The following is a 15,244-nucleotide window of genomic DNA, read 5'->3' as shown; positions in this document are numbered from 1 at the left end:
CCTGTAGTCCCAGCTGCACGGGAGGCTGAGGCAGAAGAATGGCGTGAACCCGGGAGGCGGAGCTTGCAGTGAGCCGAGATTGCGCCACTGCACTCCAGCCTGGGTGACAGAGCGAGACTCCGTCTTGGGGGGGGGAAAAGAAAAAAGATTTTCTTTTACCCTCTCTTACCTACCCTCTTGTTTCAAAGCCTTGCCTTATATTCAGTCTTCTTTGAAGACATATTCTTGTCTCCTGCAACTTCTTCAGACATCTATTCGCTCAACAGTATGTACTGAGCTCCTAGTAATTCAGTCATTGTGTTAGCAAATGGGGACATATAGAAGGAAAAGAACACCTGCTCTCATCCATATTTTAAATATTGTTCTAAATGTTCAGGTCAGATAATAAGCCAATTAGAACAGACAAGACTAACTACATTTACATACTTAGTGTTTTATGTAGGCTTTGCCTTCTCTACAACATGATATAAAAATAGGATGAGACATTTCATTTTTATTATTCAATGGGGTTCTTTCCAGTGTGCATTTTTTTCGTTCTGTCACATAAGTTGAGAGTTAAGGCTGGTTATTTGTCTGCACAGATTACATTCACAGGATGTTTGCCCATATGAGTCCTCTGATGCTGAAAACAATGAGGACTCCTACTGAAGGGGTTCCCAAAATGCTGTGTTCAGAGAGGGACCCTTGCCAGTGAGTTCTGGGACACCCGAAGCCTTTCCAACCCTATGTTCTTAGGTAATCTCTAGTACAACTTCTGTGATGCTGAATAAGAGAGCTATGCATGAAATCTTTCCCACAGCAATTATATTCTCATGGTTTCAGAAGCTCTTCGATGCAATACTCAATGTAAGAACTTTTCCAGTATGAATTCTCTCAAGATAAGACTGAGTTAGGCCAGAAATCTTGCCTCACATGATCATCTTTCTGAGGTTTCTTCCCTGTGTGAGTTCTCAGATGTTGAAAAGTTCGTGAAAAGGACTTACTTCATTTGGGGTGTTTGCTGGTTAATGTCCCATGAAAGATGGCAAAGACATTAAAGAGGGCAAAAACATTAAAGAGGGCAAAGACAGGCCGAAAGTGAATTTTTTCAAACTAAACACATTTATTCCATCTTGTTCTTGGATAAAATAATGGTATGCCGTTGATCACTCCATGGCCTGTGTGACCTTCTCAAGCTATACAAAGGATGGGATCTCAAGAAGAATTTGGCTTTCTTCCTCCCAATAAAACACACTCCTCATCACACTTATTTTTTCAGACTCATGTTTGGTCTATGTTTCAAAAAGCTGCCAAGTTCTTATTTGTAGGACTCATTTCCTACTTAACTTTGTTTTCTTTTCTGCAGTGGCAGGATCCCAGCTCACTGCAACCTCCACCTTCCAGGCTCAAGCCATCCTCCCACCTCAGCCTCCCAAGTAGCTGGAACTATAGACACACACCACCATGCCTGGCTAATTTTTGTATTTTATGTAGCAATAGGGTTTCACCATGTTGCCCAGGTTGGTTTCAAACTCCTGAGCTCAAATGATCTGCCCACCTTGGCCTCTCAAAGTGCTGGGATTATAGGCATGAGCCGCTGTGCCTGGCCCCTACTTAACTTCTTGAGAAGTAAAAAATGTAAAATGCCCTGCAGGGTTTCCTAAATCATGACCTTCATAATAGTCTCTTCCCTGCATTCCTTTCCTAATGACTAAACTCTTAACAGTTTACATCTCAAGTGTTCCACCCAACAGCCACATATATGGCAATGGTTCTTGAAATTAGAGAGAGCTGAAGATTTGAGTGCCGCGTAATTTATTTCCCTACATTGCTTATTGTCACAGCATCATTCCTCATTCAGTGCTTTCCTGAGGAGGAATGCCATTTGTCCTAGCATTTGTTTCCCTTGTACTTAAACCAAGGGTCCCCAACTGCCAGGCCATGAACTGGTACCAAGCTGCACAGCAGGAGGTGAGCAGCAGGCAAGTGAGCATTACCACCTGAGCTCCGCCTCCTGTCATATCAGCAGTGGCACTGGACTCTCACGAGCATGAACCCTATTGTAAACTGTGCATGTGAGGGATCTAGGCTGCATGCTCCTTATGAGAATCTAATGCCTCATGATCTGGGGTGGAACAGTTTCATCTCAAAACCATCCCTCCCCACCCCAAGGTCCATGGAAAAACTGTCTTCCACAAAACTGGTCCCGAGTGTCAAAAAGGTTGGGAACTGCTGACTTAACTGCCGTTCTTGCTATCATGGGAAGCTGGAGAAGCACATGGGGTGAGTTGTCAAAATGGTCCAAGTCTAAACTCAATACCAATTCTGTGCATTAATTAGAGGCACAGCCATGCCATTGTTGGGAGAAACCGACCACTTTAGAAGACAGTTCTCTCATCTCACACTCACAGTAAAACATTCCATTCTAAACACCTATGACTTCCAAACGGATGTTTTTATGTGCTGTGTGGATGTCCTTCTTAGGTATAAATAGGTGTATTCGACTGACTTTGGAAACCTTTGAGTGTCTCCATGGTGCCTTCTCATTCATTTGTCATTCCAAGAATCAGTTAAGACATGGGACAGTTCAAAAACTTCAATCAATGTGAAAGCTATTGAGTTATCCATACTATTAGTGTGTGTGTGTGTATATATGTATATATATTTTGTATTTTGTTTGTTTGTTTTGAGACAGAGTCTCACTCTGTCGCCAGGCTGGAGTGCAGTGGTGCCATCTCGGCTCATTGTAACCTCCGCCTCCTGGGTTCAAGCGATTCTCCTGCCTCAGCCTCCTGAGTAGCTGGGACTACAAGCGAGCACCACCACGCCCAGCTAATTTTTGTATTTTTTTTTATTTATTTATTATTTTTATTTATTTTTTTGAGACAGAGTCTTGCTCTGTCGCCCAGGCTGGAGTGCAGTGATGCTATCTCGGCTCACTGCAAGCTCCACCTCCCGGGTTCACGCCATTCTCCTGTCTCAGCCTCCCAAGTAGCTGGGACTACAGGTGCCCACAACCACACCCGGCTATTTTTTGTATTTTTAGTAGAGATAGAGTTTCACCGTGTTAGCCAGGATGGTCTCAATCTCCTGAACTCGTGATCTGCCTGCCTCGGCCTCCCAAAGTGCTAGGATTACAGGTGTGAGCCACCGTGCCCGGCCAAGTTTTTTATTTTTAGTAGAGACAGGTTTCACCATGTTGGCCAGGATGGTCTCAATCTCTTGACCTTGGGATCTGCCTGCCTCGGCCTCCCAAAGTGCTGGGACTACAGGCCTGAGCTACCGCACCTGACCTTTTTTTTTTTTTTAAGACAGAATCTCTCTTTGTTGCCTAGGCTGCGATACAGTAGCATGACCTTGGCTCACTGTACCTTCAACCTCGTGGGCTCAAGTAATCCTCTCATCTCAGTCTCCCAAGTAGCTGGGACTGCAGGCATGTGCCCCGACACTTGTTTTGTTTTGTTTTTTTGTGGTACAGAGAGAGTCTTACTTTGTTGCTGACACTTTTCTCAAGTAATCCTCCCACCTGGGGCCTCCCAAAGTGCTGGGATTACAGGCCTGAGCAACTGTGCCCAGCCTATTGTAAATTTTTGTTTAAAATTATTTCAACATAGGGGCTGGGTGTGGTGGCTCACGCCTATAATGCCAGCACTCTGGGAGGCCGAGGCAAGTGGATCACCTGAGGAGTTCGAGACCAGCCTGGCCCAACACGGTGAAACCCCGTCTCTACTAAAAATACAAAAATCAGCTGAGCATGGTGGTGCATGCCTGTAATCCCAACTAATAAGGAGGCTGAGGCAGGAGAATTGCTTGAACCCGGGAGGCGGAGGTTGCAGTAAGCTAAGATCACACCAGTGCACTCCAGCCTGGGTGACAGAGTAAGACTCCATCTCAAAAAAGAAAAAAAAGATTAAAAATTATTTCAACATAAAAAGTAAAAAACAGGCCAGGTGTGGTGGCTCACACCTGTAATCCCAGCACTTTGGGAGGCCCAGGTGGGAGGATCACTTGAGGTCAGGGATTCAAGACCAGCCTGGCCAACATGGTGAAACCCTGTCTCTACTAAAAAATCCAAAATATCAGGTGTGGTGGCAGGTGCCTGTAGTCCCAGCTACACAGGAGGCTGAGGCAGGAGAATTGCTTGAACCTGGGAGGTGGAGGTTGCAGTGACGTGAGATGGGGCCACTGCACTTTAGCCTGCATGACAGAGTGAGACCCTGCCTCAAAAAAAAAAAAAAAAAAAAAGGTAAAAAAACACAAAAAGCACAGAAAACAGAAACCCCTTATTTCCTCTCCTCAGCAAAGTCTAGGTCTTTACCAGACATCCCCACATCCTTGGCTAATGCCAAAAACTCAGAAATTATTTTTCTCCCTTATCTCACACACTCTCTCTCTCTCTCACACACACACACACACACACACACACACACACACAATTTTTGAAACAAAGGCTGGAGTGCAGTGGTGCTAATATAGCTTACTACAATCTCAACCTCCCAGGCTGAAGTGATCCTCCTGCCTCCACACCCGGCTAATTTTTATTTTTTTGCAGAGACTTGTATTCACCTTGTTTCCCAGGCTGGTCTCAAACTTCGGGCCTCAAGCAATCCTCCTGCTTTGGCGTCCCAAAGTGTTTGGGTTACAGGCATGCGCCCACCTGGCCCTTTTATCTCGTGTTTTATATACATTTTTTGTATATATATATATATTTTTTTGACATGGTATCTTGCTGTGTTGCCCAGGCTGAAGTGCAGGGGAACAATCACAGATCAATGCAGCCTCAAACTCCCAAGCTCAAGCACTCCTCCTGCCTCAGCCTCCCAAGGAGCTGGGACTACAGGGATGCAGCACCACATCTGGCTTATTATTTTTATTTTTAGTAGAGAAGATGTTTTGCTGTGTTGGTCAGGTAGTCTTGAACTCCTTAGCTCAAGTGATCCTCCCACTTCAGCCTCCCTAAGTGCTGGAATTCCAGTCATAAGCCATCACACCTGGTCCCTTTATCGTATTTTTAAAAGAAGCGATGGACACATACAGGCACAGTCCTGTAGTCTCAGCTACTCAGGAGGCTGATGCAGGAGAATCCCTTGAACCTAGGAGGCAAGAGGTTGCAATGAGCCAAGATTGCACCAATGCCTGCCAGAAGCCTGGGTGACAGAGCAAGACTCTCCAAAAAAAAAAAAAAAGGCCAGGCGGCAGTGGCTCACGCCTGTAATCCCAGCACTTTGGGAGGCCAAGGCAGGCGGATCACGAGATCAGGAGATCGAAACCATTGTGGCTAACATGGTGAAACCCCGTCCTAAATTTTAAAAAATTTACTAAAATTACAAAAAATTAGCCGGGTGTGGTGGTGGCCGCCTGTAGTCCCAGCTACTCAGGAGGCTGAGGCAGGAGAATGGCGTGAACCCGGGAGGTGGAGCTTGCAGTGAGCCGAGATCGCGCCACTGCACTCCAGCCTGGGCAACAGAGCGAGACTCTGTCTCTAAAAAAAAAACAAGAAAAAAGATATTGACAAAAAGAATGTTCAGTTGGACCTGTATCTTCTGTGGGTTCCACATCTGTGAATTCAACAAACTCTGGATTGAAAATATTTGAGAAAAAAAAAAAAAAGAACGATGTGCCAAACATGGTGGCTAAAGATGGTAATCTCCGCACTTTGGGAAACTGACACGGGGAGGACTGCTTGAGGCCAGGAGCTCAATCCAGCCTGGGCAACATGGTGACAAAAAAATATAAAAATTAGCCAGGTGTAATGGCACACACATGTAACCAAGCTACTCGGGAAGCTGAGGCAGGAGGATGACTTGAGCCCAGGAGTTCAAGGCTGCAGTGAGCATGATCATGCCACTACCCGTCAGCCTGGGTGATACACAGAGTGAGACCTCAACTCGAAAATATATATAAAGGATGGCTGCAAATGTACTGAACATGTGCAAACTTTTGTTCCTTGTCACCATTCCCTAAACAGTATAACAACTACTTACGCAGCATTTACATCGTATTCGGTATTATAAGTAACCTAGAGATGACTTCAACTATATGGGAGGATGTGAGTAGGTCATATGCACACCATTTTATACTGGGGACCTGAGCATCTGTGGATTTTGTTATGTGCAGGAGGTCCAACTTTACATGCGAAATATGTTAGACACAGTCACCTATGAGAAATTCTTGGTGGCCTGTTCTTTCATGCCTCTCAATTATTCGCCTAGTCCCACTGAGTTCACCTATGAATCACACACACCTGACTCCCCCAATGTGCTGTTACTCTCAGGCCACTTATTACCACATTAGCAGGTATTACCAGGTGTAACTGCGGGCCCTGCCTGCCTCCAATCTGTGACATACCACAATTCTTGCTTCACAAGCCACCCCAAGTGAGCTGTGCTGTGAAAAGCAGCGTCACATCCCTTCATTTTACTTGCTCCTAGTCCACTAGGCTCGAAGGGCCCCTCAAAATGCCAAGTTCTTTCCCATCTGACAGTCACCTCAAATGGTGACTCCATGCCTAGAAGCTCTCTTCACCACTAATCCTGTATGTCCACGGACTTATTTTCCTTCAGGAATTGGCTTAAATCTCACCCCTGCAGTGTCTCCTGACTAGGTCTTCCAAAGTAATTCCCCACTGCTCCCCCTCTTTATACCAGGTTCTTTTCCTTCTCAGTACATTTATCACTGTATCTGTGTAACATGTTTGTAAAAGGCCATGACTGCTTAGACCATGACATCTAAGATGGTAGGGATTATGTAAGTGCTTTGGTTTATCACCAAAGTTTTTAGTGAGTATATTGCACGGGACAGAAAAGGCCCTCCATAAGATCTGTGAGGTGAGAGAAGGAGAAGAGGAAGGACAGCATCTAGTTAAGGACTCTTTCTGTGACAGAGCAGAGATGAGTTGGACACCCATCACCTCAGGCCTAGGCTGCAACAGTACCTCCTGATGAGCCTCCCCTCATGTGGCCTCTGACTCTGGCACACCAACCTGAATCTGTCACCTGTGGAGCCAGCTCTCCCAAGATGTGTGGCACCCACAGTGCCCCAGACACCAGCCAGATTTAGGATACTACCAGATCATCCAGAAGTGTATGGCCTGGAGGTTTGCCCATTCAGAACATGGGTCCTGAGCTCCAAGAAGGATGAAATGCAGACCTGTCACAGCCTGAGTAATCCAGAGACATAAAGACCAAAAGGAAGATCAGGAGGCTGGGCTGGGCGCGGTGGCTAACGCCTGTAATACCAGCACTTTGGGAGGCTGAGGTGGGCAGATCACAAGGTCAAAAGATCAAGATCATCCTGGCCAACATGGTGAAACCCTGTCTCTACTAAAAATACAAAAAATTAGCTGGATGTGGTGGTGCACACCTGTAGTCTCAGCTACTCAGGAGGCTGAGGCAGGTGAATCACTTGAACCTGGGAGGCGGAGGTAGCAGTGAGCCGAGATGGCGCCGCTGCACTCCAGGCTGGTGATACAGCGAGACTCCTTCTCAAAAACCAAGGGGCACAGAAACCACTGCAGGCAGATACAAAGCACTTGCATTGCTGGAGACCTTGCAGGTGAAATAGTTTAGTGACCTCTTTTGCTAACAAAGATTTTCAGTGAAGGGAACGGAAGGAAAAACTTTGAATGTGGAAACGAAAAACAAAATATTAATGCTGAGCCGGGAAGCTGAAATACAAAGAAACCAGAAACAGGGCCCAGAGAAAGGCTGGGGGTGGGGGAGAGTCACAGACTCTAGCCCTCTATTCTGTGGCAAACAGGTCATCACCAAGGATGGGAGTTAGGTGAGGATGTCACAGCTCAGTACTGCCAGAAGTGGGTAGTTCTGATGCCGCTTGCATCACAGCGCAGAAAACAAAGAGAAGGGAAAGCATCCAGTGTGCTCTGCATTCAGCACACTGATAGAAAAGCTGACCAAGCAAACACACAAAGAAAACCACCTCCCCAACGTAACTTATGAATACTGACACAAAAATCCTTTAGAAATTCAGGACTCCAGCAGCACGTTACAAAAGCACTTCTATAAATATTATACTCCTATGTTAACTGCTCAAAGGAGAATCGTGTGACCACTTTAGTAAGCTCTAGAAGGGAAATAGGAGATATTACCGATTTTCATTCATTAGAAAAGACAAGATGACTATTTGTTAATCCAGATAAAACTGATTTGAATCAAAGCAGAATCCAGCATCAAGCTCATCAAAACCTAACTTTTCCATTTAAGTCAGAGACTAGATACCAACTCTTCACACTCTGAGCTTCACACGATTTTGGACATACTACCCACAATGAACACAACTGCATGATGTAACACAACTGTTACAGATGATAAAAACACTGGCCAGGCATGGTGGCACATGGCTGTAGTCCCAGCTACTCAGGAGGCTGAGGCACCAGAATTACTTGAACCCAGGGGGTGGAGGTTGCATGAGCCGAGATCACACTGCCCTCCAGCCTGGGTGACAGAGGGAGACTCCGTCTCAAAAAAAAAAAAAAAAGAGAGAGATAAAAGAATTTTTTTTCTTTTTTTGAGATGGAGTCTCGCTCTGTCGCCCAGGTTGGAGTGCAGTGGCATGATCTCGGTTCACTGCAACCTCTGCCTCCTGGGTTCAAGTGATTCTCCTGCCTCAGCCTCCCAAGCAGCTGGGACTATAGGTGCCCACCACCACGCCCAGCTAATTTTTGTATTTTTAGTAAAGACGGGGTTTCACCATGTTGGTCAGGCTGGTCTCGAACTCCTGACCTCGTGATCTGCCCACCTCGGCCTCCCAAAGTGATGGGATTACAGGTGTGAGCCACCGTGCCCGGCCAAAAAAGATCAAAGAATTTACGAGCATGACAGGTTCATCTGGAACAACTATGCAAGACCATGAGGCAGGATTAACTTGACCAGGTAACAGTAATAATGAAAACCTAATTAAATGTAATACACATCCCAACAGGATTTTCTCAATGAACACTGACAAGCTGAGAATAAGTGTTTATCTGGAGAAATAGATGGCTAAAGCCAGCTAACACTTTTTTTTTTAATAACAAGGGGAACCATTATATATCAAAGCACAGTAACATGGCTTTTACTCAGACAGAAAAGATGAAGGGAGAGTCCATAGAGGCCAGTATATAAAGACAGCTACTTAGTCCATAACAAATATGGTATTTCCAGTAAGCAGAGGATGAACCCCATCCATATATAAAAGGACATTCCAGATAAACTGAACTAAAAAGAAAAAAATTTAAGTGATGTAATCCCAGCACTTTGGGAGTCTGAGGCAGGAGAACTGCTTGAATGCAGCAGTTTGAGGTATATAACAAATACCACAAGACACTAAAGTGTTTGGATAATCTACCTATATATGATACAGAATCTAGAATAGAAATAAAGACATATTTGAAAAGAAAAAGAAATTATAAAACTTCTGTATAGAGCCTACAGAAAGGTAGACAATACATGGTCTGGGATATGATATTTCAATATTCACATCCAGAACATATAGAATTCCTACAAATAAAAAAGAAAAAAATGGGAAAATACATGAACTCACAAAAGAAAAAATACAAACAGGCCATAGATTTATAAAATATGTCCAACTTGGTCCATTGTGAGGAAAATGTGAACTACATTGAACATATTGTATTTATCCCATCAGATCTGCAAACCTTCAAAAGACCATTACAAATTGCTGTTGATAAAGAAGAAAAAGAGCTGTCATTTACTTCAGCAACTCTATGTATTCTGAAGGATTTTAAATTTTTTTTTTTTGAGACTGGGTCTCACTGTCAACCTGGTTTGAGTGCAGTGGCACGATCATAGCTTACTATAACCTCAAACTCCTAGCCTCAAGCAATCCTCCTGCCTTGGACTCCCAAATTGCTGGGATTACAGGCATGAGCCCTGTGCCTTGCCTATTTTAAAAGATTTATGTTTGGCCGGGAACGGTGGCTCAAGCCTGTAATCCCAGCACTTTGGGAGGCCGAGACGGGTGGATCACGAGGTCAGGAGATCGAGACCATCCTGGCTAACCCGGTGAAACCCCATCTCTACTAAAAAATACAAAAAACTAGCCGGGCGTGGTGGCGGGCGCCTGTAGTCCCAGCTACTCGGGAGGCTGAGGCAGGAGAATGGCGTAAACCCGGGAGGCGGAGCTTGCAGGGAGCTGAGATCTGGCCACTGCACTCTAGCCTGGGTGACAGAGAGAGACTCCGCCTCAAAAAAAAAAAAAAAAAAAAGATTTATATTTTTATATATATATATATTTGTACTTTTTTTGGGGGGGGGGATGGAGTCTTGCTCTGTCACGTAGTGGCATGATCTCTGCTCACTGCAACCTCCGTCTCCTGGGTTCAAGCGATTCTCCCACCTCAGCCTCCCAAAGTGCTGGGATTACAGGCGTAAGCCACTGTACCTGGCCTTAAAGGATCTGAGATGGTAATCTGTCACTACCAGATTTTTAGTTTACAACATTGGTTGATCCTGTAGTTCCATTTTTAGAAATCCAACCTACAGAAAAACCAACTCATTCATGCAAAAAAAAAGTATGCAAGGAGGTTTTCTGTAGTAAATTTAATGTCCATCAAAAGAAGAAAAATCAAATGTGGACCACACCAAAGCTGTTAATAAAGCAGAGGTCGGGCACAATGGCTCATGCGTGTAATCCCAGCACTTTGGGAGGCCAAGGTGTGTGAATCACTTGAGGACAGGAGTTCAAGAACAGCATGGCCAACATGGTGAAACTGTCCTTTACTAAAAATACAAAAATTAGCCTGGAGTCATGGTGCACACTGTAATCCCAGCTACTGCAGAGGCTGAGGCTGGAGAATCACTTGAACCCGGGAGGCAGAGGTTGCAGTGAGCTGAGATCATACCACTGCACTCCAGCCTGAGCAACAGAGTGAGACGCCATCTCTCAAAAAATAAATAAAATAAAGCAGATCAGACAGACGCGGCGACTCATGCCTGAAATCTCAGCACTCTGGGAGGCTGAGGTGGGTGGATCACTTGAGCTCAGGAGTTCAAGACCAGCCTGGGCAACATGGTGAAACACTGTCTCTACAAAAAAAAATTAAATGGGCATGGTGGTACTTGCCTATAGTTCCAGCTACTTGGAAGGCTGAGGTAGGAGGACAGCTTGAGTCCAGGATGCAGAGGGTGCAGTGAGCTGAGATCATGCCACTGCACTCCAGCCTCGGTGACAGAGTGAGAGCCAGTCTCCAAATCAAAAAGAAGCTGAACTGTCTGTATTATAACACCCTCAAAATGTGTATATATATTCGCATACATTCACATAAGCCTATGTAAGAAAGTCTGGCTGGAAATACACACCAGGGTTACCAGTGGTTATGAGGGGAAGGCAGAGTAGACAATGCATGTAACAGACTACGGGAGCCCCTACTGTCAACACAATTATCACCTGCCACCGGCAACAGGTTCACTTTCAACCAAGCAGGACACTGCTGATTCTGGGGCCAGAGAAAAACTTAAGAGTTTGGTTCTGCAACTGCTCATCACAGCACCCCATCTGGGGTATCCCAATGCCTACTGCTTTTCCAAGATATGGGTCCCTGACTAATCAGTTGGCCCCTTCCCTGTGGGGGCTTCCCATGTCTGGTTCTCACCTGGAATGGTGTCTTGAGGAATTCCTCTCTCCACTGGCCAGAAATCTTCTGCCTCCTCTAACTGAGATACCACATCTGGTTTGGAAAGCTGATGTTCTGCTCAAAGGAAAAGAGACAGGGCTTGTGGGGGTCTGTGTTCGGGAGAAAATGCTATCCTACTGCAGCACAAGCCATCTCCAGCTTCTCCCCTGCTAAGGCATGACATACATGACTTCTGGCCTAGAGCGGTGAACACAACTCCATCCATCCCTGTTGTTGGCTTTCTAAGACTCCTTTGCCAAGCAGCTAAGGGGCCCAATTCTGGTCAGCCAGACACAAAGACAGATCGGTCAGCTGGGAAAGCTTTTGCTTTCTGGTTCAACATGACAGCTATGAAAGAGACTTGGCTGGGGCTACCCCTTCTCCTTGTTTCTGCCTTGAGCATAGATGCAATGCTTGGAGCCACAGCTGTGCAATGACTATGGGGAACATGGAAAGGTTCACAATACCAGAGTCTGAAGGGACAGGCTTTTTTTTTTTTTTTTTTTTTTTTTTTGAGACAGAGTCTTGCTTGGTTGCCCAAGCTGGAGTGCTGTGATCCAATCTCAGCTCACTGTAACCTATTCCACCTCCCAGGTTCAAGCAATTCTCCTGACTCAGCCTCCTAAGTAGCTGGGGCACCTGGCTAATTTTTGTATTTTTAGTAAAGACAGGGTTTCATCATGTTGGTCAGGCTGGTCTAGAACTCCTGACATCAACTGATCTGCCTGCCTCAGCCTCCCAAAGTGCCAGGATTACAGGCGTGAGCTACCGTGCCTGGCAGGGACAGGCTCTTTGGTGCTACTCCTAAACCGTTGGGACACTGGCATCACATTGTCTGGAATTTCTGTGGAGTTGTTTGTTTGTTTTGTTTTTTTAAATAGAGACAGGGTCTATGTTGCCCATACTGGTCTCAAACTCCTGGGCTCAAACAATCCTCCTGCCTTAGTCTCCTAAACTGAGCCACCATGCCTGGCTGGAGCTCTTGTTACAAAAACAATAAGCATCCACTATTGCAGCTGAAAACATCCCCCACAGACCCATCTCCCTGGTATTCACGGAGGGATGGACTAGGCAAGGCTTCAGAAGTCATACTGAAAAGCTGCCCTTTTCCTACTGGTGCCCCTGCAGTCTGAACCCAAGCAGACACATACTTCAGAGGTGCTACACAGATCCTTATTGACCTGGAGGCCAGCCTTACCCACTGAGACCAGGTTCCTGTAGTTCTCCAGCATCACTTCCCTGTACAGGGACTTCTGTTTGAGGTCCAGCAGTCCCCACTCTTCCGGGGTAAAACCCAGTGTTACATCTTCAAAGTTCACTGGTTCCTAAAAATCCAGATTCTTGTTCAGCCATGGGCCATCCGCATCCATGACAAAAGAAAGACAGGGGAGGCTGACCAGGCCAGTGAAAGCACAGAATGGTCTACAAGATGACCCAAGGGCATTCTGACAGTCTCATCCTGAGTTCCTGTCTTTGTCTGAAACTCCAAGCAAACCCAAGCTTGACTCTATTCAGGTTATAATAAGGAGAGCAACACATGAGTCCTCTGTAGCATATGAAAACCTGTCCATTTATTTTATTTTATTTTATTTATTTATTTATTTGTTTGTTTTTGAGACAGAGTCTCACTCTGTCTCCTAGGCTGGAGTGCAGTGGTGCAATCTCAGCTCACTGCAGCCTCCGCCTCCCGAGTTCAAGCGATTCTCCCGCCTCAGCCTCCTGAGTAGCTGGGATGACAGGTGCACACCACCACGCCCGGCTAATTTTTGTATTTTTAGTAGAGATGAGGTTTCACCATGTTGGTCAGGCTGGTCTCGACCTCCTGACCTCGTGATCCATCTGCCTCAGCCTCCCAAAGTGCTGGGATTACAGATGTGAGCCACGGCACCTGGCCCTATTTCTTATTCATTTGAAAATTCTGACTTTGAGAGTGGTGCGTATGCCTCCTAGGGAATTCTCTGAGCTGAACCATCACACCCAAGCTGTCAGCCCCTACCCAGGGCCCTGATGCTTCTTTCTATGTCCTTCACCTGTCAGGGATCCATCCTCACCTGTCTTTTCTATTTGTTATTGAATTCTGCTGCTGTCACCTCTTGCTCGATGCCAATTTATCTGCTGAAATCTAAACATAAGCCTGATCTCTGCATAGACCTGTCAATGACTCTTTGGGAGGCCGAGGTGGGCGGATCACCTTAGGTCAAGAGTTCGAGACCAGCCTGGCCAACATGGTGAAACCCCGTCTCTACTAAAAATACAAAAAAAAAGTAGCTGGGCATGGTGGCACACGCCTGTAGTCCCAGCTACTCGAGGAGGCTGAGGCAGGAGAATCACTTGAACCCAGGAGGCGGAGGTTGCAAGATGGCGCCAGTGCACTCCAGCCTGGGCGACAGAGGGAGACTCCATCTCAAAAAACAAAAAAACAAACAAAAGTCCTGTCAATTACTCTTCCCAGTATAAAGGATACAAGGAAGAGCCTTGACCTGGCCTTCAGAAGCCCCTACAATCTGGTCTCTATTCTAACTACACCCTTGGAAAACCAAACCACCTGCGGTTCCACTATCACGCAGGATCTCTCATGCCCAACCAATCTACCCCTCCCCGAGGTGCTCTGGGGGACGGGGGTATCTCAGGGAAGGTGGTATCTCACCACCATCCGCATCCCCCCAGGTGCAGCAGCGGACACAAAAGCCGAAGGAAGCCTCTACTCACACAGGACCAGGCCGTCGGAAGCCTTGAGGCCATAGTTTCCTCCTTCTCAATGTGTCTCTGGTGGAAGTGGGCAGAGTCCTGAGGAAACCGAAGTTGGGAGGGGAGGGAGAGGCGTAAGAGCTCCGCTGGGGAGCTACCCCAGCCTCCGCCCAGGAACGGCTCCCTCAGCGGGAAATGACAAGTCCAGCCAAACTGGAAAACGCCCAGAGTGAGTCATAGGACTCCCACAGTACTGGATAGCACCAGTTTTCCCCTCCCCGAGAGGACACCGAGCCTCCTCTGTCCCGCGCATCGGAGGGGATCGCCTCCCTGGCCCAGACCCCACGCTCCCGGAGGCGATCTGTTCTCTCCACCCCGGCGCCCCGAAACCACTGTCTCCCCTCGGGGTTCCGGGTCACCGACCCCATCCCACAGAGCGGCGGGAGGACTGCAGGCACGGCCAGCTCCGGGTACCCGAGCTCGGCGGGAAATGCAGAGGACGCGCTCGCCCCCAACTAACGGTTCCGGACCCGCCCAGCGCAGCCCCCGACGGACGCATGTTTCGCGCGGCACTCACCCGGCGCGCGCCGCACAATGGCGCCCGTCGGCCGGCGGCGAAGTGCGTCAGCCCGCCGTCCCGGACTACAACTCCCAGATGCCCCCGCGGCGTGCCAGCTCGCCTCACCCAGCGGCGGCCATCTTGACCGGCCGGTTAGGGACGGCAGGCGAAGCCAGGGAGGGCAGGAGGAGGGCAGTCGTCGATGTCCCTCGGCGGTCCAGCTAGGCAAGGGGAAGCCTCTGATGAGGGACGCTAGGCCGCAGGGCCCCACACTAATGTGGGCGGCGACCCGAGTTGGAAGAGAGTCGTGCCCTGCCACGAAGGCGACCACTCTTGGGGCAGAGCAGAAGCTGGAGATAGGAAAGGAGCTGGACAGGGGTCAGGCC

The 15,244-nt window shown here is 47.2% G+C and overlaps 1 protein-coding gene across 20 annotated transcripts in view; it reads right to left on the bottom strand.

Annotated features, from left to right (window-relative positions):
- Positions 1 to 15,244, bottom strand: part of ZNF274 (zinc finger protein 274) — a 32,483-nt gene extending 17,239 nt beyond the window's left edge. For 4 of the 20 annotated variants that reach the window (XM_005590583.5, XM_065536016.2, XM_074025024.1 and 1 more), the window contains exons 1-4: positions 14,877 to 15,244; positions 14,321 to 14,398; positions 12,810 to 12,936; positions 11,591 to 11,686 (exon numbers count right to left, since the gene is read on the bottom strand). In XM_005590583.5, the coding sequence (XP_005590640.2) occupies positions 11,591 to 11,686; positions 12,810 to 12,936; positions 14,321 to 14,353 (256 nt within the window). In that variant the 5' untranslated portion in view covers positions 14,354 to 14,398; positions 14,877 to 15,244. Of the gene's footprint in view, positions 1 to 11,590; positions 11,687 to 12,809; positions 12,937 to 14,320; positions 14,399 to 14,722 lie in introns of all 20 variants that reach the window. The other 16 variants (XM_045380523.3, XM_074025023.1, XM_074025025.1 and 13 more) reach the window with 7 other exon arrangements.

The sequence above is a fragment of the Macaca fascicularis genome, chromosome 19 (genome assembly GCF_037993035.2).
Source record: "Macaca fascicularis isolate 582-1 chromosome 19, T2T-MFA8v1.1".
Lineage (NCBI taxonomy): Eukaryota > Metazoa > Chordata > Mammalia > Primates > Cercopithecidae > Macaca > Macaca fascicularis.
Note: the sequence above shows the minus strand (reverse complement) of the source record. Positions and strands in the feature narration are given on the sequence as shown.